The 24,212-nt window shown below is 48.3% G+C and overlaps 2 protein-coding genes across 3 annotated transcripts; one reads left to right on the top strand and one right to left on the bottom strand.

Moving 5' to 3' along the window:
- Positions 1-1,605: 1,605 nt before the first annotated feature.
- pcf11 (PCF11 cleavage and polyadenylation factor subunit) lies at positions 1,606-16,893 on the top strand. 2 transcript variants are annotated; one of them, XM_078286882.1, is made up of 18 exons: positions 1,606-1,949; positions 4,095-4,220; positions 4,633-4,821; positions 5,329-5,556; positions 5,958-6,946; positions 7,084-7,258; positions 7,807-8,221; positions 8,789-8,920; positions 9,025-9,733; positions 9,770-10,367; positions 10,507-10,570; positions 10,938-11,078; positions 11,535-11,670; positions 12,491-12,674; positions 13,911-14,066; positions 14,991-15,083; positions 15,575-15,610; positions 16,052-16,893. In XM_078286882.1, exons 1-18 carry the CDS (start codon positions 1,707-1,709, stop codon positions 16,271-16,273), a joined length of 4,836 nt encoding a protein of 1,611 aa, XP_078143008.1. In that variant the 5' UTR covers positions 1,606-1,706; the 3' UTR covers positions 16,274-16,893. The 2 variants fall into 2 exon arrangements, with proteins under 2 accessions (XP_078143008.1, XP_078143007.1); XM_078286881.1 differs by having other exon boundaries at positions 9,025-10,367.
- Positions 16,894-17,533: 640 nt separating this feature from the next.
- ccdc90b (coiled-coil domain containing 90B) lies at positions 17,534-23,571 on the bottom strand. Its single transcript, XM_078286906.1, has 9 exons — positions 23,452-23,571; positions 21,803-21,922; positions 21,564-21,667; positions 20,620-20,721; positions 20,438-20,479; positions 19,191-19,262; positions 19,000-19,053; positions 18,705-18,819; positions 17,534-18,557 (listed from the first exon to the last, which is right to left on the bottom strand). Exons 1-9 carry the CDS (start codon positions 23,519-23,521, stop codon positions 18,502-18,504), a joined length of 735 nt encoding a protein of 244 aa, XP_078143032.1. The 5' UTR covers positions 23,522-23,571; the 3' UTR covers positions 17,534-18,501.
- Between the last annotated feature and the right edge of the window lie 641 nt (positions 23,572-24,212).

Raw genomic sequence — 24,212 nt, 5'->3', positions numbered from 1 at the left:
ATCCGGTCTCCCCAACAGGAACTATCTCTCCTGAATGGTATCCCTCCTCTGCGTCGGACCAACAGTCAGCTGGACTCACAGCAGCAGATCTGATGCTGAATCTGTTCACCAACGTGTTCAATGTCAGTTTCCATTTAAATGAATGGGAAGAAAAAATCTGAAGCTACAAACTGGTCCAGCTGCATCTGATCCTGGTGAAGTTTATATTCTGCTTTTCATAATGAAACCAAGTGGGAAATTGATTTGAGCTCTGACAGAATGTTTCATCTGTTGAAATCTGTACAGAGTGATGAACAGCTGCACACACACACACACACACACACACAGCAGGCTGGTGTCCTCTTACTGCTGTCTATTAATATCCAGGCGGTTTGCGTTGGGCCATACATGGCTGCACACTAACTACTGGTCACCTGTCAATCAAACAGTGTGGGCGGAGCTTGGATTTCTTCTTGATGCAGTTTGAGTTTCTCTTCTCTCTGTCTGTTCAGTCATGGCGGCTATCGCTGCTCATGCTAACTACCCAGTTCTTCTTCTTCTTCTGTTGATTCCAAACAAGGCGGAAACGTAAAACGCATCACTTCCTGTGCGGCAGGAAAGAGCGAGCAGACTCCGGCTGTTCAGAACAGACAGAGGAGAAGATTTATGAACTGATAGAGGTTGAACCTGGGTCTCTCTGCTGACCCAACACACACACACACACACACACACACACACACACAGAACTGGTAACCTAACAGAAGCCGTCTGACCTCTGACCTGTGATGAAGGTCCGGAGAAAAACCTCATCTGTGATCAATAATAATCATCGTACAATAATTGAGGGAAATTGCAGTACTGTTTCAGCTCTACAGCCTTATCAATAATGCAAACATTTATTTTTACAGCACTTTTCAAGACACTCATGGCCTTTTTACTTCATATTCTCATAAACTTCTCATTTGTGATAAATTGCATAGACATTTTGTATTATTTTACACTATTTCATGCTGCAGTTTTTCTCAGATTTCTGGGTTATTTTCAAATCATAACATTATTTTCCCTCCTTCTCCTCCTCATGCTGTAATCCAGACTTTTTATACTTTCATACATGTCCATTGAACATGTTCTAGTTTTGAAATTATGGGTTATATATGTTTATGTAACTCCCATTTATTATATCCTTATTTATTATGTTTTTGTCCTGTATGATGTTAATCTGCTGCAGGTTTTAGCTTGTTTTATATCACCTGGGAGAGAGAACGAAAAAACAAAACAAATGTAATTAAAAGAAAGAAAAATCTCAACAAATGTCACTCACATAAATAAGCGAAACCCTGAAAGTGTACTTTGTGGAGAAACATGAGGTTTCGGCCCAGCTTCGGCCTCATGGCAGCTTACAGGGTCACGTGGTGTTCGTTGGGTAATCATCTTTCGGCGGAGTATTACGTAAGAGCCTCGCTCTGATTGGCTAATTTGTCTGGCTGTTATTTTTTGGACCAATGAAACTAAACGACCCGGTCGAGAGCGCCTGAAACGAGCCAATGGAAGGGCGCCGACGTCACGCCCGATATAAGTTCTTCCGTGTGACGTCAGATGTGTCCAAGTTACAGTCGCCATCTTCTCCCGAACGGAAAAGAACGAGGAGGAACAGGCGGCGGCTGAAATAATCTAAAATTCTCGTGTTTACAGCGCGTCAGGGCAGAAGTAGCTAGCTCAATGTGTTCATGGACTGCCTCGTAATCAATGGTTATGGTATCGATCCGATTGGTTTAGATTTTGACCGATCGCTCAGCTCAAAGATGGACGACGGCGCGGCGAGGGAAGATGCCTGCCGAGAGTATCAGTCTTCTCTGGAAGATCTGACTTTCAACAGCAAGCCGCACATCAACATGCTGACCATCCTGGCCGAGGAAAACCTGCACTTCGCCAAGGATATCGTCGCAATAATTGAAGCACAAATAAGCAAGGTTTTTATGAATATAGAATTTTCAATTTCAGATGCTTTGTGTCGACGTAGCAGCCAACCTCAGGTTCTGTTAGCTGGTAGCTAAACAACATGGCGGCTAACGTTACACGACATGTCACCTACACTCGTTGTTGTGCTGGCTAACGTTAGCAACACTATTCAGTAGCATGGCATTCTTCTCAAACTATACTCACATTTGTACATATAAATGATAACTAGTTAACACATTGACGTAACATCGATATGGAAACCTGCTAAAACAGATACTTGCTTTTTAAACAGCCATTTTCTGATAGAAACTCGCCTCGTTGCTTTGAAAGCAGCGGCAGTTTGGCCTCGGGCTCTCTGGAGTGAAAATCCACCCGGGAACTTGAATATTAAACTAATTATTAAAGTTATTTCTGTGATACTAGAGTGACTTGTTGACACGAACAGTTTTCTCTCAAGTCTGGAAACGAGTTCCAGGTCTGATAATGTTAACGAGAGAGAGAAACCCCATTGGTGATGAATAGGAGCTGACTTGGTGGACGGGTTCAATGGGTTTTTACTGCAACAAAAGGCTGTTTGCTGTAAAAACACATTGAATAGGCTCAGGAAGGCAGACTCCCATTCACGTCAATGGAGTAGAAAGTCTCTCTGTGACATTGCAGGTCACCGGTTTCACATTATCAATATCTGTGGGATCAACAGTGAATTAAACTGTCTGGTGGATTTTTACACTTCCGGCCCAGTTCTTCCTTAACTTCCATCTCAGAGCAGAAGTCGTCTGTCCGTCTCTGTGTTCCTACATGACTTCAGAAATCGTTGTTTTCTGACTCAGTCTCAGTAGTTTATTGTTAATAAATGTTGTCGGTTAGCAGCTATTGAACACAGAGTCACAGCCCCCCCCCTCCTATAGAAATGCATTGCAGTCAGCAGTTTGCCTCAGATACAAATAAATCTTTGTGGTCAGTGTTTTGCATTTTGACGACTGGCGAAACTATTACTGAAGCCTGACCGGATAGTTTCTCTGCCATAACTCATTAGTGAATCTTTGAAAATTATTTTTTGAAAATGTCAATGAATGGTTAAAAATGTTATAATAAAAAATGTGAAATGTGCTTTTTGTCATTTTTTATTTCCCAGTGTAATTTATTGGTATGCCTCTGGTTCCACTGCCTGCCTGGTGTAAAGCTTCACTCATTTAGAAGCAGATTGGTTCGGTCTGGTTCACACAGCGTCCGCTCAGCCCGGACGGCTGCTGTCACTACTGCCGAGTCACTATCTAGTCACACTAGGCTTTGGCTTGCAGCCTTTAGTGTATAGAGTTTAAATGCAGTTTGCAGCTTCTTACCTTTCCAAATGCCAAAAACAGCACCTGTCATTCCTATTTTCTAACGGGTTAGCGATGTTTTTTAATAACTCCGAAGGGGAAAAACATTTTGACATGGTTAACATTTTCCAAGAGAGAGTGAATCGGCCTGCAGCAGCGGAGCGAAGGCGACTCAGTGACTTGTCTCTGGTAAAGTACAAAGAGCGGCGACGAGCCCTCTTTGGAGGTAAAGCGGGCCGATTCCTGACCACTGGACACAAATATCAAACATTTTTTTTGGAACGGATAATATTTTTTTGGACACATCGAGCGTGGATGTGAATATTTTCCTTTTTGTTTTTTCTCCTGGTTTGCTGAAGGACTTTTCTCCCTGATCAGACTTTGTGGACACAGAACAGAAACATTCATTTCTACTGAAGATGTTTTTGTTTCCTGCTTCCTCCTTTTTTGTTTTGAGCTGATCTCGTCCCTCGTCAAGACTTCAGTATGAAACCGGGATGCAGCAGAGCGTTTTTTTTAATTTTTTCTCTCCCTCTCCTAATTTGATTTTAAATTCCAGTATGAAGAAGAAATGTTTTCTCTGGACTTTTCGGCTGAGTCCCTGCCTGGCGGGACGCCTCTCTGACACTGACCTTTTTCTCCCTTTTTTTTTGTTTTTTGACTTGTCCCATTTTGATTTTCCAGTCTTTCTGAGGTGTGTGTGTGTGTGTGTGTGTGTGTGTGTGTGTGTGTGTGTGTGCGGGGTGGGGTGGGGGGGATGAGGGGTGTGATGCTCTGAAATGTTGCTTTAACCCCTGTTGTTTTCTAAACTTGTTGAGTTCTCTATTGCTCCAGGCCCCACCCTCCGAGAAGCTTCCAGTTTTGTACTTAGTGGATTCCATAGTGAAGAATGTTGGAGGAGAATACCTTGCAGTGTTTGCTAAAAACCTAGTCACTTCATTTATATGTGTCTTTGAAAAGGTACACACTGTTTTCTCTCTGCTGCCATTTAGCCTTGTTAGAGATTAAGAAACCTAGCAGCCTCTTTACTTCCCTCCTGTTGTTGTGTTGCTTGCTTTTTCTGTGTAGTCTCTTGCATTCTGCCCTTATGTATTTAATGCCATAATGCATTTCTACTAATAAAGTGGTGGGAGGATGGGTGGTATGCATTGCTTTGGCACCGGATATTATATGCTTAAGTTATTCCACTCGTCCCAAAGTGTTTTGCTGTATTTTCTGAAAGTATTTTCCTACCTTTACCATGCTAGAGAGTCATGATGGGCTTAGCACTAACACGTTTGAAGTAGAAGTAGCAGTGCTGCGTTACATGTGATGTTAGGAAGTTGATTCTGCTGTTGGGAGCTGTGGACCAAGTCCTGTCCTCTGTTTGTAGGTGGATGAAAACATTAGAAAGAGTCTGTTCAAGTTGCGCTCCACGTGGGACGACGTGTTCCCGCTGAAGAAGCTGTACGCGCTGGACGTCCGGGTCAACTCCCAGGACTCGGCCTGGCCCATCAAGCCGCTGCCGCCCACCGTCAACGCCAGCGCCAGCATCCACGTCAACCCTAAGTTTTTAAAACAGGTGTGTATGTGCTGCCGCGGAGGAACGCTGATTAAATAAGCTTCGTCTTTTGTTCAAATGTCTCTCAAACAGGAATAAAGCTGATGTCAGATTCTGAGCTGCTCTGTTCTGACTAAAGTGGCTCAACTGACAGCAAGTCCGACCGCTTCAACACTGATTCATGTTGACAGCTCAGATCTGGAAGGGATTGAGGACTGAAGCGTTGCAGATCGTTGTATCTGAAGGTTTGGTTTGGACCTTCAAGATGAGATGGAAAAGTTCTGCTACCCAAAGTGTCAATTTAAACAGCACTATTATGTGGATTCAGATTCTTCTTCATAATTCACAGTGTTTTTTGGATGTGAATCACCAAACAGACCCGAGAGTCACTTTGGCTCCTGATCTCTTTTCATCACAACTGAACCAAACCTGTAACAGCTTTCTGTATTCTGACCCGGACCTAAACTTTCCCTCACGCCCCCCTCTGCTCCTCTTTCCTGCCCCTCCCCCTCCCCCCCGTGCGTCCAGTCTGACGAGGCTTCCTCTCCGCGGGCCGCCACCCCCCAGCCGGCCGCCCCCCCGCCCCAGCCGGCCCCGGCGCCGGCCCCCGTCCCGGTCCCGGTCCCGGTGGTCAGCGAGGCCAGCCTGACCCAGGAGCAGCTGATCCGCCAGCAGCTGCTGGCCAAACAGAAGCAGCTTCTGGAGCTGCAGCAGAAGAAGATCGAGCTGGAGCTGGAGCAGACCAAGGCCCAGCTGGTAGGAGGAGCTCTTCAGCCTCCACAGAAATATGCACATATAACTTACTTCTGCTGTTAGATTCTTAGTTGTCTTGTTTCACATAAAACTTACTTCTACTCATTAGATTCTTAGTTGTCTTGTTTCAATCTACCTAACCTGACATGTTCTTCATGAATCTCTGGCATTTTTCAAGACTTTTTGTCTTCAAGTACTTTGTAGCTCTGTTTTACAAGTGCAGTCCAAGTTGTTATCGCTCACTAGTTATTATTTCCTCATAACTCTAAATATTGACTCATTTCTCTCATTTCTCTGTCCGCTAAAGCTCTGAATAACAAGTAGAGGTTTTGTTGGTGTGTTTCTGTTTGGTTGAGAAATATTGCTGAACTGTGAGGCTCATCAGCTGTGTTGTGGTCCCGCAGGCGGGGGGGTTTGTGTTGACTCCGGCTCCGCCTCCGGTCTGCGCTCCGGTGATTCCCTCAGCGGCGAAGGCGCCCGGCCAGCCGGCGCCCGTCATCCGGCCCTGGATCCCTCCTCCGACCGACACCAAGCCGTCCACCAGAGACCCGCGTCTCAACCGCACCGGCCCCCCGGTCCCCCCGCCCAAAGACCAGCCCGCCGCTAAGAAAGACGGCCTCGGTATGGGAGGCCCCGCCCACACGCCGGAGAAACGCCCGCCGGAGAAATCCGGCAGGCCGGACAAGACCAGGACCTCCAAAAAAGAAGTTCTGGAGGAGAAGCCCAAATCCAAATCCCCGTCTCCGATGGCTAAAGCCGGCCTGAGCAAGAGACACCCGGAGGCCGAGGGGCCGAAGACGCCGGACGCCAAGAAAGACCCCCGGCTGCGGAAACGGCTGCAGGACAAGACCGGAGAGGCCAAAGACGACGAGCTGAAGGAGAAGAAGAGATGCGGCGACAAGAAGGAGAGAGAGGAAGTGGCACGGGCGTGCGAGCCTCCGAAGTCCAAAGGGAAGCTGGTGAACGGTTCGGTGACCAAACACGACCACGACGGCTCCGCCGAGAAGGCCGACTTCAAGAGCGGCGGCAACGCCCGCACCAACGCCAGGAAGCGCACCCGCTCCCGCTCCAGGTCGCGCTCCCCCACCGCCTCCCCCAAGAGGAAGGACAGGCGCTCGCCCAAGAGCCGCGCCCGGAGCAGCTCCGCCTCCCCGCCGCCGCCGCACAAAACCGGCAAAGCCAGGAGGATCCACGACGAGCCGCCGCACGGCAAGGCCGGCCGCGAGGAGAGGCCCGCCCCCAAGAAGAACCTATCGGACGCCAGGAGGACCAAGAGGCCGGCGGAGGAGCGGCACCCCGAGGCCCGGGACGCGCACTCCCCCCGCCACGCCGACGCCAAGGAGGCCAAGGAGCTGCCGCACCGCTGGAGGAGCGGCTGGGAGGAGAACAAACAGTGAGTCACACTCAGCCTCGTGTCATATTGTATCCATGACAGGAAGTCTTCTAGCATCGCAGCAGACTCACCGAAATCTGTGAGTGTTTGTTGTCTGGGTGCGTTTGTTTTGCTAACCGCCGTGTGTCTGTCCTCAGTCTGAAGCTGGTGGAGGACTCCCACGGGAAGCCCGGCCCTCAGAGACGCAAGTCGTACAGCACGCCGGCGCGCCCCGCCACGCCCCGCACCCCCAAACACCGGCTCAGCGTCGACGCCAACCTGCAGATACCGGACGTCCTGAACTCCGCCAGCAAGAGGGACCTGCTGAGGAGGGTGAGCTGCTGCTGAGGCCTTTATTTAATGACATTCGTCATAGCTGCTATCTTTTCATTGGTTATATATCTTTGCATGTTGCCTTATAACCAACATAAATATGTTTTAATAGTTGACATGTCTGGTATTTATTTTCCATTTTTCTGTGAGGCTGCGTTCGTATCCTACAGTTCTGTGTTACTGTGCTCTCTGTAGTACTGTTGCTGCACAAAAACCTCAGGAATCAGGAATTGAAAATATGTATATGTATCTATATGTGTTTATTAGGTTTCATAACCCTAGAGCCATAAAGTTTCTTCAGAAGTGACTTTGAAATCTCAAAAATGCATGGAAGTTAATCTGAATTTAAGAATTTGTCGCAGTCCTTCACTTGGCCATGGTTTATATTCCAGTATTGTAAGTGTAGTAAGTATCATACTATACAAGTTAATGAGAAACTCCCTTCGTCTCTTATGGTTTCTCTCTTCTCTCTCTCCCTCCCTCCACTCTTCTTCTCCTCCTCTCTTTGTCCCTCCACTCTTCTTCTCCTCCTCTCTTTGCCCCTGCAGGCCAGTAAGCGTCTGGAGAGCGGGGAGATTTCTCAGGAGGATTTCCTGAACGTGGCTCACCAGATCAAGCAGCTGTTCCAGTACCAGGAGGAGAAGCAGCAGCGCTCCGAAACCTGGGAGGCGTCCAGCGACCAACCGCCGCTCAAGTTTCCCGGCAAGAAGCAGCCGCTGCTGGCCACGCCCCCCTCGCCGCAGCCCCGCCCCCACGACGACCTGGCCGACGCCGAGCTGTCGTACTACGAGCACAAGTCCAAGCTGAGGAGGACGCAGGTCGCCCGCCGGCCGGCCGGGGAGGACTGGGAGGGCGAGGACAGTCCGGAGGAGGGCGAGGCGGCGGGGCCGGGGGGGAAGCCGGGCGGGCGAGGCCCCGCCCACCCGCCCCACAAATACAGCCGACCAACCAGGGACCGGCAAGGTGAGAACCAGCAGCAAGGCAGAGACGCTTAACATCCAGCTAGACTTTAAAACAGCAGAGGATCCCGAGCGGCTTCATCCGGCCGGTCCAAGTGTTTACATTTTAACAAGGGCGGAAAGATATTGACAAACAATATTTAATTATATATATTTAAATTTATATATATTTGTTAAAAAACTAGGTATGAGTGTGCAGATTTACTGAGTTTGAGTCTGATGAAAGGTTTTGATTCTAAAACTCCTTGTTCACAAATCCAGTTTGGACCGAACTCTCTCTGAAGAAATGAACTGCAGACTCTGAGATTTGGAAATTGCAGAAGTTCATAAAGCAATTTGGGGAAAAAAATTGATTCATTTGATTAATTGTTCAGGTCTAGATCCAATTTAGTACGTTTTAAAGTTCATGAATGTTGAAGTATTTAGTATTTAGATATTAAAAGCAGGCAACAAACCTCCATGACGGAGCCACACCTGGTTCATCTGTTTGGCAGCTGTGAAGCAAAGTGTTCTGGTTCTGGGTGAATCTGGTTCTGGGTGAATCTGGTTCAGACGTGTGTTTCTGCCCTAGGGGAGCGACAGAGTAAGGAGCACGAGGAGCCGGCGGTGCAGACTCCCATGATCGAGGAGTACAACCACGGCAAGGAGTTCCCCACGCTGAAGGGGCTGCGCTTCAGGAGGAGGGCCGACCCCCGAGAGTCCAGTCAGTCTCAACACTTTACTGATCTGTGTGGAGATTCTCTTCTCATGATGTCGCTATTTGTTGACACTTTTTTGCTCTTTAATATTTCCCATGAATCCTCGCAGGTGAGAGAGAGTGGAACTCTCCGCTGACGGAGCGGCAGCGTTACGACGAGCGGGAGGAGCAGAAGAGCGGCTACGACGCTCCGAGGAGGTACGACTCCCGGCACCCCGACCCGCGCCGGCCGGAGCGCCTCCCCCCGCCGGCCGCCGCGGCCCACAGGAAGTGTCCGAGCCCGGCCGGCCCGGAGCCGCCGGCCCGCCGCTCCCCGGGCCCCGCGTACGAGCGCGAGCGCCTCTCGCCGCTCCACCAGAAAGACTCGGCGGAGATGAGCCCCGTCCCGCGCTTCGAGAGCCCGAACAGCGAGCACAGCGACGACGGGCCGCTGAACCTGGACGCCCCGCCTCCTCACCCCCACCCCCCTCCCAGGTCCATCCTCAAGGCGCCGGCCCGCGGCCCGCTGTCCTCGGTCCGGCAGCACGCCGACTCCCCGGGACACACGCCGCCTCACGACGGAGGCCACCCCCCCGCGCGCTTCGACGGGCCGGGACACATGGGTCCGTCCAGGCCCCACCCCCCGGGACGGTACGAAGGCGCCGGCCCCGGGCGCTTCGACGACTCGTCCCGGTACGAGCCGCATCAGCAGGGCCCCGGCAGGTTCGAGGGCGCCGCTCCTCCCCCGCACAACATGGCCGAGAGGTTCGACGGACCCGGCCGGTTCGACGGCCCGCCCATGGCTCACGGTCCGATGAGGGGCGGGGACGCCATGGGCCGGTTCGACGGCCCGCCCATCCCGCAGGGCGGCGGCAGGTTCGACGGCCCCGTCGCTCAGCAGCCGGGCCGGTTCGACGGACCGGGGCCCGGCCCGGGACACTTCGACGGCCCCATGCAGCGCTTCGACGGGCCGCGGCGGTTCGACAGCAACATGGGCCCCGGGCCGGGCCCCGGGCCGATGGGCTTCCAGCAGCAGCAGCGTCCGCTGCGTTTCGACGGCCCGCCCAACCAGATGGGCCCGCTGCGGTTCGACGCGCCCGGCCCGCTGCGGTTCGAGGGGCCCGGTCCCCGGTTCGACCTGCCCCACCAGGCCATGCCCCCCCGCTACGACTGCCCCCCCGCCCAGCAGGGTCCGCCCAGGTACGGACCCCCCCACAACATGCAGCCTCCCATGAGGCCGCTGGGCCCGCCCGTGTACGACGGCCCCGCCCCCCCGCAGCAGAACTTCAACATGGCCGCCCAGCGTTTCCCGGAGCCCCTGAACCCCCAGTTCTTCCCCTCGCAGCAGAACCAGAACCAGAACCTGCAGCAGGGAGGAGCCTTCGGCCTGCAGCCCGGCCCCTTCGGCCAGCAGGCCGCCGCCCCCTTCTACAGCCCCGCCCCCGCCGCGTCCGTGCCCGCCATGCAGCCGCCGGTAAGCTAACCTTTTCCTGTTCATTACAGATACAAACTGTCCTTTCTCCCACCGTCACCTGACGTGTGACTTCACTTCAGCATCGTTAGCGTCAGTTGTTGTGTGAAGCTGATGCAGCCGTCTGTCTGTTGTCTTGCAGGTCAACCTGCTGCCCGGCCTGCAGCCCTTCCTGCCTCAGACCGCCGTGCCTTTCAGACCGCAGAGTAAGCCGAGCCTCGTCGTCGTGTTGTAGCTCGTTTCACTGCCGCGTGATTAGCATTGGTTGGGAGAAATATTGTGATATTCAATATAATGGAATATCGGCCCAAGCCTGACACCAACAATATGTTACAATTTTATTTTTTTCTAATTCAGTTCAGTAAATCCTGAACTTGGAACCTCGTTATTTTACAGAAGAGCGTCCAGTTTGAAGTTGCACATTAATAGATTTTCTGCTTTTTACCCTGGTGAAGCTGTAATTTGATTCCAGTCTGTGTTTTCCCATGTAGCATGTTTCCCATGTAGCATGTTTCCCATGTAACATGTTTCCCATGTAGCATGTTTCCCATGTAACATGTCTGTTTGCTGCAGCTCCTCAGTTCGTCCCTCCGGACAGTCACTTCGGTCAGGTCGATGTGAACGACCTGCTGTCCAAACTCATCTCCACCGGCATCATCCCCGCCGCCCAGCCCCCCCCTTCCCAGCCTGAAGGCCCCGCCCCCGCCGACACCGGTCAGCACACACACACACACACACACACACACACACACACCCTGCACATGAGAACACAACCAGTTTGGAAGGAAACTCTTTAGTAGTGGAAGGCTGCATCATTACAGCAACAAAACAATAATCCTGAATATTTTTAATATATTATTAGTCTGTTAATAGTTAGTATAGTAGTATTAGTATTAATAGTTCAGGGAACAGATTTTGTTTTGCTTCACTTTTTTACATCTTCAGAACATCTCAACTGTCTTCTCATACAGTGGACTGTGTGAGAAATGTGTTGTCGTTATGCAGATTTTCAGTTATTAGAATTGGGGAAATGTAAACCAGGACAGATAAACAAAAAAATATAATCAATAAGTCTGACAACAATGAGTCTTCAGAGCTGCTTTTTGATTTTACCTCTTCTCAGTATGTTCTCAGTGTTGTTTGTATAACTGTGTTGTTGTTGTTGTTCAGAGTCGTCCCCGGCGCCTCCCGCTGCCCCGGCGGCTGCGGCGGCGGCGGTGGCGGTGGAGGAGGAGGAGGAAGAGGAGCAGGAGGAGGACGAAGACGTTCCAGATCTCACCGGCTTCCTCATCGATGACATGAAACTGTGAGTACCGCCGTTTACAGAGAGCGTCCCGTCACCTGAACGCCTCGCGCTCCGCTCCCCGAGGAGCCTCCCAGCATGCAGCGCTGACCCCAACCCACCAGTAGATTATAGGTTTCTAAGTTTTAAAAGCACAATTGCGATCTACACCGGTGGTTCTCAACGTGGGGTCCGGGGACCACCGGGGGTCCTTGAGGGGGTTCCAGGGGGTCTCCAGCAAACTGATGAACTGTTAAACTTCAGCATTATTTAATTTACAAGAAGTGAACACAGTTGAATGTGTTAGAAAGACTTCTGATCAGTTCTCTGTTCTCTCTCTACCTGCAACACAGTCAGGGAGTTCTGCACTAAATCATCTGACAATAAAAATATTCTCAGATTTGGGACAGAGAGACAAAATCTTATGAAATGGGTTCTGTGGCTCTAATGTGGACTAATTTAGGGTCCTTGATATGAAAAAGAATCTGAGAATCTATTTGATTCTGATCTTATCTTTTTCTTCTATTGTTCCTGTATTGTTTTTTTATACTGTTTTTATTGGTTTATATTGTGTTTTATTCTTTCTGCCTTTTTAACAAGGTACACAAGCAACCATTAAGTTGATTTCCTTGTATGTGCAAATATACTATATACAATAAAAATTATTCTAAGCAACACATGTTGCCTTGGAAAATATCGCGATGTTCACAAAATATTGTGATATTCGTTATTATCGAATATCAGGAATATCAAGTCTAGTGCTGTTACCTGGTCACTACAGTTGGATTGTCAGTAGTGTGACCTCACCCCCCCCTCTCTCTGCCCCCTGCCCCCCCCCCCCCAGGCGGTACGACAGCGTGGTCACGAAGCTCTACACGGGGATCCAGTGTTACTCGTGCGGCATGCGGTTCACCGCCGCTCAGACCGACGTCTACGCCGACCACCTGGACTGGCACTACCGCCAGAACCGCTCCGAGAAGGACGTCAGCCGCAAGGTCACACACCGCCGCTGGTACTACACCCTGACGGTGAGACACACACACACACACACACACACACCGCCGCTGGTACTACACCCTGACGGTGAGACACACACACACACACACACACACCGCCGCTGGTACTACACCCTGACGGTGAGACACACACACACACACACACCGCCGCTGGTACTACACCCTGACGGTGAGACACACACACACACACACACCGCCGCTGGTACTACACCCTGACGGTGAGACACACACACACACACACACACCGCCGCTGGTACTACACCCTGACGGTGAGACACACACACACACACACCGCCGCTGGTACTACACCCTGACGGTGAGACACACACACACACACACACACACCGCCGCTGGTACTACACCCTGACGGTGAGACACACACACACACACCGCCGCTGGTACTACACCCTGACGGTGAGACACACACACACACACCGCCGCTGGTACTACACCCTGACGGTGAGACACACACACACACACACACACACCGCCGCTGGTACTACACCCTGACGGTGAGACACACACACACACACACACACCGCCGCTGGTACTACACCCTGACGGTGAGACACACACACACACACCTAACCCTAAACTCAAGTCCTAATCCTAAACTAAACCTTTAACAGTTGAGGGTTTTCCTCAGTTTTCACATTGTGTTAGACCGATGCATCAGTTTGCTGATCTATGGATCTGATATTGATCTTTGATTAAATATCAGATCTCATCTCCTCTGATATAAAGCAGCTTCCTCCTGACCACAGATGCATGACATTTGGTTTTCTCTGCACATTTGATTTATTTGTTTAATTGTTCAGTAATATTTTTTTTGTGAATGAATTCTTCATTTAAAGGCAGTAATGTCTCTAATAATAATAATAATGACAATAATAGTGTAAAACATGTGGATGCAGGGCTCGTGCTCAGTTTGGTTACTGCATGAACATAAAGTGTAAATGATTTCTTGTTATTTCTATATTTTTCTTGTATGTCTTCTTGTTTCTCATAGTGCTGTATAACTGTCCCAACAGTAACTCTATGCGGCGATGTGCCTTGTAATATTATATCATAATAATGTAGAAACAAGCAGTAGTCTCTATTGTCAGCTCTATTCTTACTGCTGCTCTACTTTGTTTTGCTGTTTCCTGTCACAGTGACCCGGTTTCCACAGCTTCATCTGCTCTAATGTAACCCAGTCCCACAGGGGGTAACGTGTGTGTGTGTGTGTGTGTGTGTGTGTGTGTGCAGGACTGGATCGAGTTCGAGGAGATCGCGGACCTGGAGGAGCGAGCCAAGAGCCAGTTCTTTGAGAAGGAGAACGAGGAGGAGGAGCAGAAGAGCCAGGAGGCGGCGAAGGAGAAGGAGTTCCAGAGCGTCAGGGCCACCGCTGACGTGGTGGGAGAGGTGAGACGGGCAGGAGGAGAGAGAGAGACGGGCAGGAGGGAGAGAGAGACGGGGGGGGGGGGGGGGGAGACAGGCAGGAGGAGAGAGACAGACGGGCAGGAGGAGAGAGAGAGACGGGCAGGAGGAGAGAGAGAGACGGGCAGGAGGAGAGAGAGAGAGACAGGCAGGAGGGAGACAAGAGGAGAGAGAGAGAGAGAGAGACAGGCAGGAGGAGAGAGAGAGACAGGCAGGAGGAGAGAGAGAGACAGGCAGGAGGAGAGAGAGAGAGGGAGAGAGAGAGAGACAGGCAGGAGGACAGAGAGAGACGGCAGGAGGGAGACAGGAGGGGAGAGAGAGAGAGAGAGAGAGAGACAGACAGGAGGGGGGGAGAGAGAGAGACACACACACAGGAGGAGAGAGAGAGACAGACAGGAGGGGAGAGAGAGAGAGAGAGACACACACACAGGAGGACAGAGAGACAGGGAGAAGGAGTTCCAGAGCATCAGGGCGACCGCTGATGTGGTGGGAGAGGTGAGACGGGCAGGAGGGAGACAAGAGGAGAGAGAGAGAGAGAGAGACAGGCAGGAGGAGAGAGAGAGAGAGACAGGCAGGAGGAGAGAGAGAGACAGGCAGGAGGGAGACAGACAGGAGGAGAGAGAGAGAGAGAGAGACAGACAGGAGGGGAGAGAGAGAGAGAGACACACACACACAGGAGGAGAGAGAGAGACAGGGGAGAGAGAGACAGGCAGGAGAGAGAGAGAGACAGGCAGTGTGAGTTTCAGACTGAACTCACCTGCCCAGAATAATTATTTACCAGCTAAAATAATGAATCTACATTTTTCATAGAAACATTTAAAAGTTCAGAAGCTGCTGCAGCCAACCAATCAGAACATGACATGAGAGAGAGACGGGACGCTGACGCTTTGTTTGTTTCTTCTTCTTCAGTCGTGTGAAATCTGCCAGGAGGCGTTTGAGATGTACTGGGAGGAGGAGGAGGAGGAGTGGCACCTGAAGAACGCCATCCGGGTGGAGGACAAGGTACCTGAACGCACCGCAGGCCCCTGAACACACCGCAGGCCCCTGAACACACCGCAGGCCCCTGAACGCACCGCAGGCCCCTGAACGCACCGCAGGGCCCTGAACACACCGCAGGCCCCTGAACACACCGCATGCTGCTGTCGGCTTCACTGAGCAGCTTAACTCTTCACTTCCTGCTGTCCTCCTCCTCCTTCTTCTTCTTCTTCTTCTTCTTCTGCCTGTTTCTAGTTTCATATCTTTCTTCTTCTGTTCAGTCAGAAACAGACTGAAGTTTGACAGCTTCTGGTTTTGGACTGAAATTCAGTTCCAGGCAGCATTTAAAGAGTTAAAAAGCCTCAATTTAGTCTTTCTGACTTTCTGATTGCTGTAGTTTAAATGTTGGCTTCACATCAGAGTGTAAATGTGGATGTTAACAGAAGTGAATCTGATCTGAGAGCAGCAGGAACACACTGACCACTGTTTAAACTGTGTTTGTGTTTGTGTCTCTGCAGACGTACCATCCCTCCTGTTATGAAGATTATAAAAACGTAAGTAACATTTAACAGCATGTCTGAGCTAACCCTAACCTATTTTACACAATCCCATCAAAGTTCATATATCCCCAAAACCTCCACAACCTTCGGTAATTGGATATTGTACTCAATAAACAGTATTATACACTATTATAGGGGAAATTAGGCCATAATTGAAAGAAAACACACATTTGATTTGTAGTTATTTTATTGAAAAATCACTGCAAACAGAATGAAAGAAAACAGAAGATCAGCAGCGTCTGCAGGAGGTTTCTGTCACACCGCGGTCTGTGCAGGATGTAGTCTGATCCTCATCTGGTTCTGGTTCTGGTTCTGGTTCAGGTCTTTGTCCCACAGGGGGAAATTAATTTTGCAGCAAGGCCCAATAAAAACGACAGGATGCCACGCAGTACAGTAGTAGTGAAGTCCGACCTGTCTGTCTGTCTCTCCCTGCAGACGTCGTCCTTCCTGGACGTCACTCCGTCTCCCAGCAGGCTGCTGGCTGAACACCCGCTCACCGCCTTCGTGAAGCGCGAGGCGGAGGAGGAAGAGGAGGCGGCGGCTTCCTGTCCCGCCCCCGTCAAACAGGAAGTGGAGGCGGAGGCCGTCGTGAAGCGGGAGGAGGACGAGGTTTTACCGGAGGAGGAGAGCGCCGCGCCGCCGAGCGCCGCGTCCTGAAACCCCGTCGGCCCCGCCCCGCCCCGCCTCGCCTCCACCTTCCTTTCTTTTTTAAGAAGAGATATTTTTGTAGCGCTGGAGCCGGGCCTTCAGCTGCACTTGAATACATTTTTGTATTTGGATTCTGCCTGAAGATTTCAGGTCTTTGTTTTGTGAACTGAACTGAAAAATTGTTTATGGCAAAAAAAATCTTTTTTTTTTCTGCTTTTTCGAGGAAAAGATGTATGTAAATGATTTAATTTATAAATTAAAGTATTTTTTGGTATCCCTTGTGTAATATTGATTGAATATAAAAGGGCCTTGATTATGGATCTCAAAAATTGCTTTAATGATTTCTTTCCTCCCTCATAGTGATTTGTGTATATAGTTTAATTTAGATCGCGTTCTACTTAGTTGTGTTTGGAGGTTCAGCCGCAGCTGTTTGACGTTGTTGTTTCTGTCGGCTCCGTTAACGGAAGGTAAGCATCGTCCGACCGGCTCCTCCGGCTGATCCCGCTCCTCCGGCTCCTCCTCAGTTCAGTAGGAAAAGTCTTCAGATCCGTTTCTCGGGTGAAAACGCCTGGAGGTTGTTTTGAGTTTTGGTCTTTATGGATCTTCAATAAAAAGGAGTCTGAAAGTTGTTTTGTGTTTGTGTGAACGGTGATTTTTGTCTGAGGTTCGGTTTTAATTGTCACTTCGGTTTGAAAACTAAATAAAGGTTCAGTGGATTTAAAGCGTTCGACTCCCGGCTTTTACTTTTCTGTCACTTGAGTGATTTCTTCTTCCACATGTGCAGCCTGTCGGAGCAGTTTGGTGATTTTCAGATATTAAAAAGTTTGGAAATTGCACAAAATAGAATGAGACGTTGTTCAGTCCCGATAAACATCTGCAGTCTGCCAGTCCAGGAGGAAGTTCAGGTCTGGAGAAAGTTTTGGAGGTCTGGAATCTCTTCTGACTGAACTCAGCAGGTTCAGTGAACTGGTCTCTCTCTGAAGTCTGGTGCAGAAGGAAATTAAATTCGAAATTCTCTGTTGGAGTCCGGCTGACTGACGGTCAGAAGGAATAAACAGAAATATGTATAGATGTATAAATTTTAACACAGCAAGGAAAACAAACTAGAGGAGAGAGATTTTGTGTTTCTATGACAATGTATTTATTTCAGTCAGCTGAACTGTCCTGATGAGGTGAAAGCAGCAGTTCATTTGTTTTTCTGTCCTTTATTCGTCTTCCTGCTTTTCCCAAACGGCGAAGAAATTCTCCATAAAGCCTCAGGCGGCGCTCTCGTGTGTCACAGAGTTTATTTGTGTTTTCTTCGGATCGATCAGACGAGATACACACAGAACACCATGAAATAATCACTGCAGGTCTTTTAAATATCTGGATGAACACAGAAATAAACGGATCAAATTCTGTTCCTCAAACTGTGCAGATGCTGATAAATGACATCATCATCATCATCAAATTAAAACAAGTAAAACAGGTTCATTAAAATTTCACTTCCAACACAGCAGAGCCTCAGTCAGCCTTCAGCGAAAACTACAGGATGACATCATGACAGTTACACGCGTGTTTCCTCTAACACACTGAACATACATGTGAAGAAATTGTATTGTAAATTGAATAATTTGTATAGTTTCACTAGTTTCACTCTTTGATTAACTCTTAACTCAAAGGATCAAAGGATTGTTTTGGTGTAGATTTAAACTTTTTGTCCAAAGACGGTTAAATTTCCTCTTCTGGGTTCAGTTTAGTTATTTGTCACTTTTTAACATTTGCACAAAATGAGTCCGTGGACTGTAAAGTCCAGATGAATCAATCCAGCTGAACTCCTGCAGGTTGGGCAGAAACATTTGAAAGAGATCTGCCAAGAAGACGTGTTGATCTGTTCAGAAAATACAGACGCTTGAACTTCTGTTAAAAGACTCCAATACCCACAATGCCTTGTGGGGCAATCAGGCAACTCAACTTCCCTGTCCCATCGCCGCTAACAGTTATATTTCTGTATGTTTTTATATCCAAAAGAGCTTTACTGAGTATTATTGTCCCGGATGAGCCCAGTCTTGTGGTTTCAGTTTGAGGCTGCTGATCTAGATCTTCACCTCCAGACCTTCACCTCCAGATCTTCACCTCCAGACCTTCACCTCCAGACCTTCACCTCCAGACCTTCACCTCCAGATCTTCACCTCCAGACCTTCACCTCCAGACCTTCACCTCCAGACCTTCACCTCCAGACCTTCACCTCCAGACCTTCACCTCCAGATCCGGTAGAAACCCAGAGCGATGGCCAGGCAGGCGAACACAGTCGCTGAGGAAGAAAAGAGAGAAGAAGAAGAAGAAGAAGAAAATGAGAGAAGAAAAGAGAGGCGATAAAAAAACTCACTTCCTCTGGTCTGGACTTCTACGCCTCCTCACAAGTCTAAAAATACACACACACACACACACACACACACACCTGCCAGGTAGCGGATGGTCTCCAGTTTGAGCGACTCCAGGACGGTTTTGAGCGAAGCGACCTGCAGCTCCATCTTCTTGTTGGTCTCCATGTTGTCGTGCTCGATGTCCGCTCTCTGAGGACGGAAAGATGGCTGACACCTGCTGTGATGTCATCAAGCCCCTCCCACACTGCAGTTAGACTAAACTAACTAATTCAACATGTTTCCCCCCCCCCTCCTGGTCTGGGCCAATCAGGAACAAGCATGTCTCCTTGTTTTGAGCTGTAACTGTTATTTAATTAGCTAGATGTTTACCTTGTGGTGGAACTCGGTGCTGGCCTCCATGAGCTTCTTCTCCTGTTCTGTGAACTGTAAACACACACACACACACACACACACACACACACACACACACACACACACACACACACGCTGACCGCCTGTATGCTGCAGGAACATGGATCATGCTGAGACTGAAGCTGAACTGAACTGAACCTGCAGCTCACCATGTCGGAGATCCTGCTGCTCTCCAGGTTGATGTCCAGTTTGGCTTCAGCTCGGATCTTCTGGCTCTCCTCCTGTTCAGACAGAGGGCTGAAGGCTCAGTGGGCGGGGCTACAGTGGGCGGGGCTACAGTGGGCGGGGCTAAATGTCCTATATGGTGTAAAGCAGGACTCCCCTCTCCTCTGTGATGATAAAGGAGTTGGATGTGTATCTAAACATGGTGAAAGCATCAAAACTAAATCCACACAATCCATATTAGAAAAGCGAGCCTCTAAACGAGCCGTTTGGACTTCCGTAACTTTGCGGCGTCACAAAGGTTCGCTCATTATCATTTCTGTAAGAAATAATAGACTAACAAAGTGTTTTTTTCAAAGCGGTCGAGCGGTCGTCATCGTTTATTACCGGAGAGTTTTCCCTACCTGTAGCCGCCGGGCCGCGGCGTCTCACGTTTCGCTCTCGAAACGGTTAGCCGATCGGAACGGAGGGGTCGTTAATATTAATGAGCCTTAAAGACACGGAGACAGAAACGGCCTGTTCTTGGTAAGGCTCAGAGAGATGCTGGAAAATGAACGTGGAGAAATGGATTGAGAGTGTTTTTGGTTCATGACACCACACACACAGCTCTGAATGGACAGAAAGACATAAAATAAACTCTGGAGAGAGCAGAATGAGACCTTTAACACACTATGTAAGCTCCGCCCCCGGTCCAGACAAACAGTTCCAGTCAACACTGATGTTCTGAGGTAAGTGGTGGAAAACATCAGTGATTAAATTACACTCATGGGAATATTTGTCTATTCCCAATATTTAGGAATAGACGAGGCTGTTTGCACTGTCAGGTTTCCAGCTGCTTCTTCCTGATCTGAACTGATGCGCCTGATGTTACATCATCACGTCTGTCGGTGTGAAAACAAAAGTGAAACTTAACATTCGACCATTTGCTCCAAACTCTCCTGTGTTAGTATCAGGATTTGTAACGTATTGTTCGTAGCGACCCCAAAGAAACTGATTGGTCAGAAGTTGAAGCTCCAGCCCTCTCTGTCTCTCTTGCAGATTTTTGTTTCCTTTACAAACCAGTTTACAAAAAAGCTGGTAAAATTAAAACTGCGAGCTCAGAACTGAATGTACAAACCTGCAAAGCTGAGTTTACAAGCACAGACCTCAAGGTACAAACTTGCAAACTAAGTTTACAGCCCAAACCTAAATGTACAAGTTCACCATGATGATAGATTTAATATCCCAGACTCACCATCAGTCTGTTTCTTAGCTGGTCCAGCTCTCTCTTCATTTTCTGCACAAACACAAACAGAGTGAACAGAAACCAGTTTAACAGAAACCACAAGAATGAACTGACTGCTCACTCACTTTTACACACTTCTGCTGTTCTTGATTCTGGGTTAAAGTGAGGAAAAGGCGACGGATACATCGTACCGCGTTCTCAGAGCGAAGGTTGGCGAACTCGCTCTTCTCCAGGATCACCATGTCCTTCCTGATGGAGTCCAGGTGAGCCATGATCTGCTGCACAGCGATCTCCTGCAGAAACACCAGAAGAAGAAGAGAGACAGCAGAGGGGGTTCAGGTGATGTCACCCCCCCCCTCTGGCGGCCATCTTGGAGGTCCTCAGCTCTGTGAACAGCTGACTGTGTTTCTGTCGTCTCAACAGAATTGAACAGACGGTTAATTTCTGTCTGTTTCTGACTGAACTGATCATTTCATCACTGATCCATCTGATTGATTTAGTGTTTAGATAATGTCAGCTTGTTAGCTAGCTAACCATAGCATCTGGTCAGCTAACATCACTGTCTTGTTGTTAACACATCTGATTAGCACACTAGCTAACGTAGCTAGCAGCGGCTAGCGTTAGCGTGTTCACATTAACATCAGTGTGTTTGCTGCTAGTTAGCTAGCTAACAGTTTGTTCAGGTTAACTGAGCTGACTCTTCTCAAGCTACAACTCAGAGTGTTTTGGAGTAGAGACTAGGGCTAAAGACAAGACAGTTTACTGTGTCACAGTAACCAAATCCACCTTATCACACTATTCACTTTTACTGAGAACGTTACTGAATGGATCTACAGCCACACCACAACAAGCTGACTCAGCTGCTCTCTGCTTCTAGCTGCTTGGTGCAGATTTACACTTTATTAACTAACACACAGTTCTACAGATTTACACTTTATTAACTAACACACAGTTCTACAGATTTACACTTTATTAACTAACACACAGTTCTACAGATTTACACTTTATTAACTAACACACAGTTCTCCATGTTCCTCCATCATGGAGCAGGTTGGTGATGACACTAAAGCCTCTGTCACATACTGTATTACATCATATCCAGTATACAGCATGTTATTCAGTGTAGTGTTTCCACCTGGTGTGATGATGTCACCATGTCCTTGTAGACGATGTCCATGTTGGCGGTCGTCAGCGTCACCAGAGCGGAGACGATGATCTCCGCCTGGCGCTTCTCAAACCCTGAACAGAGGGAGAGGAAGGTGAGGAGTCACAGTGAGTCGAGACACTGAGAGAAGATGCTTTTTTACTTGACTGACAGTTCATGGTGTGTGTGTGTGTGTGTGTGTGAGTGTGTGTGTGTGTGTGTGTGCTCACCGCTGCCCTCCAGCTCTGTCACCAGGCTGTGGGAGTCGAAGGTCAGCTTGCGTTGCTCCAGCGGAGTCAGCTCCACTTTCCTCAGGTGGAACGTTCCTACAGGCTGGCCAGCATGGAGGTCTGACACACACACACACACACACACACACACACACACACACACACACACACACACACCATCAACAAACTGCTTCAATTTACAAATCAGCAGTCTGCAGTGATTTTGCTAACAGTCTGTTCTGCTGCTGAGAAATAAAAACAAATAATATTTCCTTGTATTTAAACAGAGCAAATCTTAAGCAACAATTCATGTTTTTAATTAAAAATGTTTCTTGTTTGCTGAAAAATCGAACATAGTGAAAACTCTGTATGCTGTAGTGCAATTTATATTACAATAGCAATATTCAGCTAAATAATCTCAGTATGATGACATGTGAATATCATGCAGCTGTTACCAGTCTGGTCGTAACAGATGGACCTCAGTAACACTTTAGAATAGGGAACACATCTTATCAATTAACTATTAATAAGTTGCTTATTAACATGCATATTAGTAGTGTATTGGTTCATTATTAGTCATTACAAACCACTTATCACCTTATTCTGTTACACTATTGTATTCTACAGGTATAGACCATTAACTCTGGGTTTTCCCTCAGCAGCTTCATAATTAGTGCTTATATCAGTCAGTGAGGAAGTTGTTGTGCATGAATCTGGATTTATCTTTTATCTGCTCTGCTCAGTTTGGAGATTATAAGGTGCGAGTATCACATATAACTGAGAGAAATTATTCAACTATTGAGGGGAAACCCCATCGTTAATAGTTAATATGTTCCCTAATCTAAAGTGTTACCAGGATCTCTTTTACAAATTTGCTCTTCATCATCGATTCAGACAGAAGAACTGAGTCACCATGACCAGGAGTGAAGATGCTGATTTACTCACATTACTGTAACTGAGGAGCTTTTTGTGTATTTTTCAATTAAGTCAGTAATTTTACTTTCACTTAAGTCTGTTTCTCCTGCAGTTTTGTCCTTCAGTCCATTTTAAATCCATCCATCACAGAACAGATTGTGTCTCTCCATCAGCAGCAGAAACTGGATCAACAGAAACTGGATCAACAGAAACTGGATCAACAGAAACTGGATCAACAGAAACTGACAAACTGTGGATCCATTCACAGTGAGAAGAGGAATCTGACTTTACTTTGTTTCTGCACTTTATTTTGTCGTTTCTAATGTTTCCAGTGAAAAGAATCTAGTTTGAACTCTGACCTCTCTCCTGTTAGAATCACATGGAAAAGATCACAGCTAACAACGTTCTCTGTTCTAAAGAGGAACTCAGGAACTTTTACTCTGACCACATTTGAAATCAGACACTTTTTACTTTTACTGAGATACATTTTTACACCTCTACTTTTACTTATAATATCAGTAAAGTAACAGTAGCCTACTTCTACTGGAGTAGGACATTCTAGGACTCTCCCCACCACTGACGATATCCCCAAATCACCATATCACATCACGATATGATTCGATATGAAAAACGATAAACGATAATTCTGGATTATCGCCGGCCCTACATGTAAACCGTTCTCCGGCTGCTTCACACAGGAAGCAGCCGCAGAAAGTTTCAGATCCTCCACTTACCCCTCCATGTTTTCACCCGCTGTGTGTATGAGTGTGTGCGGCAGCGCACGGCCCGCAGCAGCGCGTTCATGTCGCCTGCGTGATGTTCAGGTGAAGCTACAACGATATAAACACACCGACCGTCACACAGCACCGGATGTGACGCTGGTTGACGAAACTTGGTGAAAGAGCAGCCCGTCCCGGTGCTGCCTTCAGGTACCGTCGGAATTTTCACTTTCACCCGACAGACGCGATCAGTAGTTCTCTCAAGTGTCGTCATTTCGGGGCTTTTCAGTTCTGTCCGGGTCCATTTTTTCTTTCAAATGAACGTGGAGTTTTTGGATCCTGTTGGACAGTTGCTCCAGCTCACACCTCGAGTGTGACTCATGGTAGGCTATTCTTCACATGCATAACGTAATCATAACCAGTCACAAGATGATCAGTACCATATCCACCTCCATCTCAGCCTCCAAACAATACTTTTGTTCCAGTGTCCGTTTTTTTTTTTTATGATTTACGACCAAAAACACAAGAATAAGCAACAAGTCGTTCAGTTCTGAGCCGTGAAGCCGGAGTTTACGAGGAGACTCTGAAGGCAGCATAACTCTTTGTTACAGACAGTAAACTCTGCTCTCCTTCTCTCGGACAGATTTAACAGTTTTAAATTAACATGTTTTCATTTTAAATCACCAGATGACTGGGAGATGAAGCGGCTGCCTGCTGCCGGACATATTAACACCACAACTGAATCTCAGTTCAGTTTAATAAACTGAAGGTCACCG

Source organism: Centroberyx gerrardi, chromosome 11, assembly GCF_048128805.1.
Source record: "Centroberyx gerrardi isolate f3 chromosome 11, fCenGer3.hap1.cur.20231027, whole genome shotgun sequence".
Lineage (NCBI taxonomy): Eukaryota > Metazoa > Chordata > Actinopteri > Beryciformes > Berycidae > Centroberyx > Centroberyx gerrardi.
Note: the sequence above shows the minus strand (reverse complement) of the source record. Positions and strands in the feature narration are given on the sequence as shown.

Coding starts and splice junctions, on each gene's coding strand:
- pcf11 (XM_078286881.1), top strand. CDS start 1,707: ATGGACTGCCTCGTAATCAATGGTTATGGTATCGATCCGATTGGTTTA. Junction 5,557..5,957: donor AGCAGACCAAGGCCCAGCTG/GTAGGAGGAGCT, acceptor GTGGTCCCGCAG/GCGGGGGGGTTTGTGTTGAC. Junction 12,675..13,910: donor GCTGGTACTACACCCTGACG/GTGAGACACACA, acceptor GTGTGTGTGCAG/GACTGGATCGAGTTCGAGGA.
- ccdc90b (XM_078286906.1), bottom strand. CDS start 23,521: ATGAACGCGCTGCTGCGGGCCGTGCGCTGCCGCACACACTCATACACA. Junction 19,263..20,437: donor AGCTAAGAAACAGACTGATG/GTGAGTCTGGGA, acceptor CTGTCTGAACAG/GAGGAGAGCCAGAAGATCCG. Junction 19,054..19,190: donor GCAGCAGGATCTCCGACATG/GTGAGCTGCAGG, acceptor GTGTGTTTACAG/TTCACAGAACAGGAGAAGAA.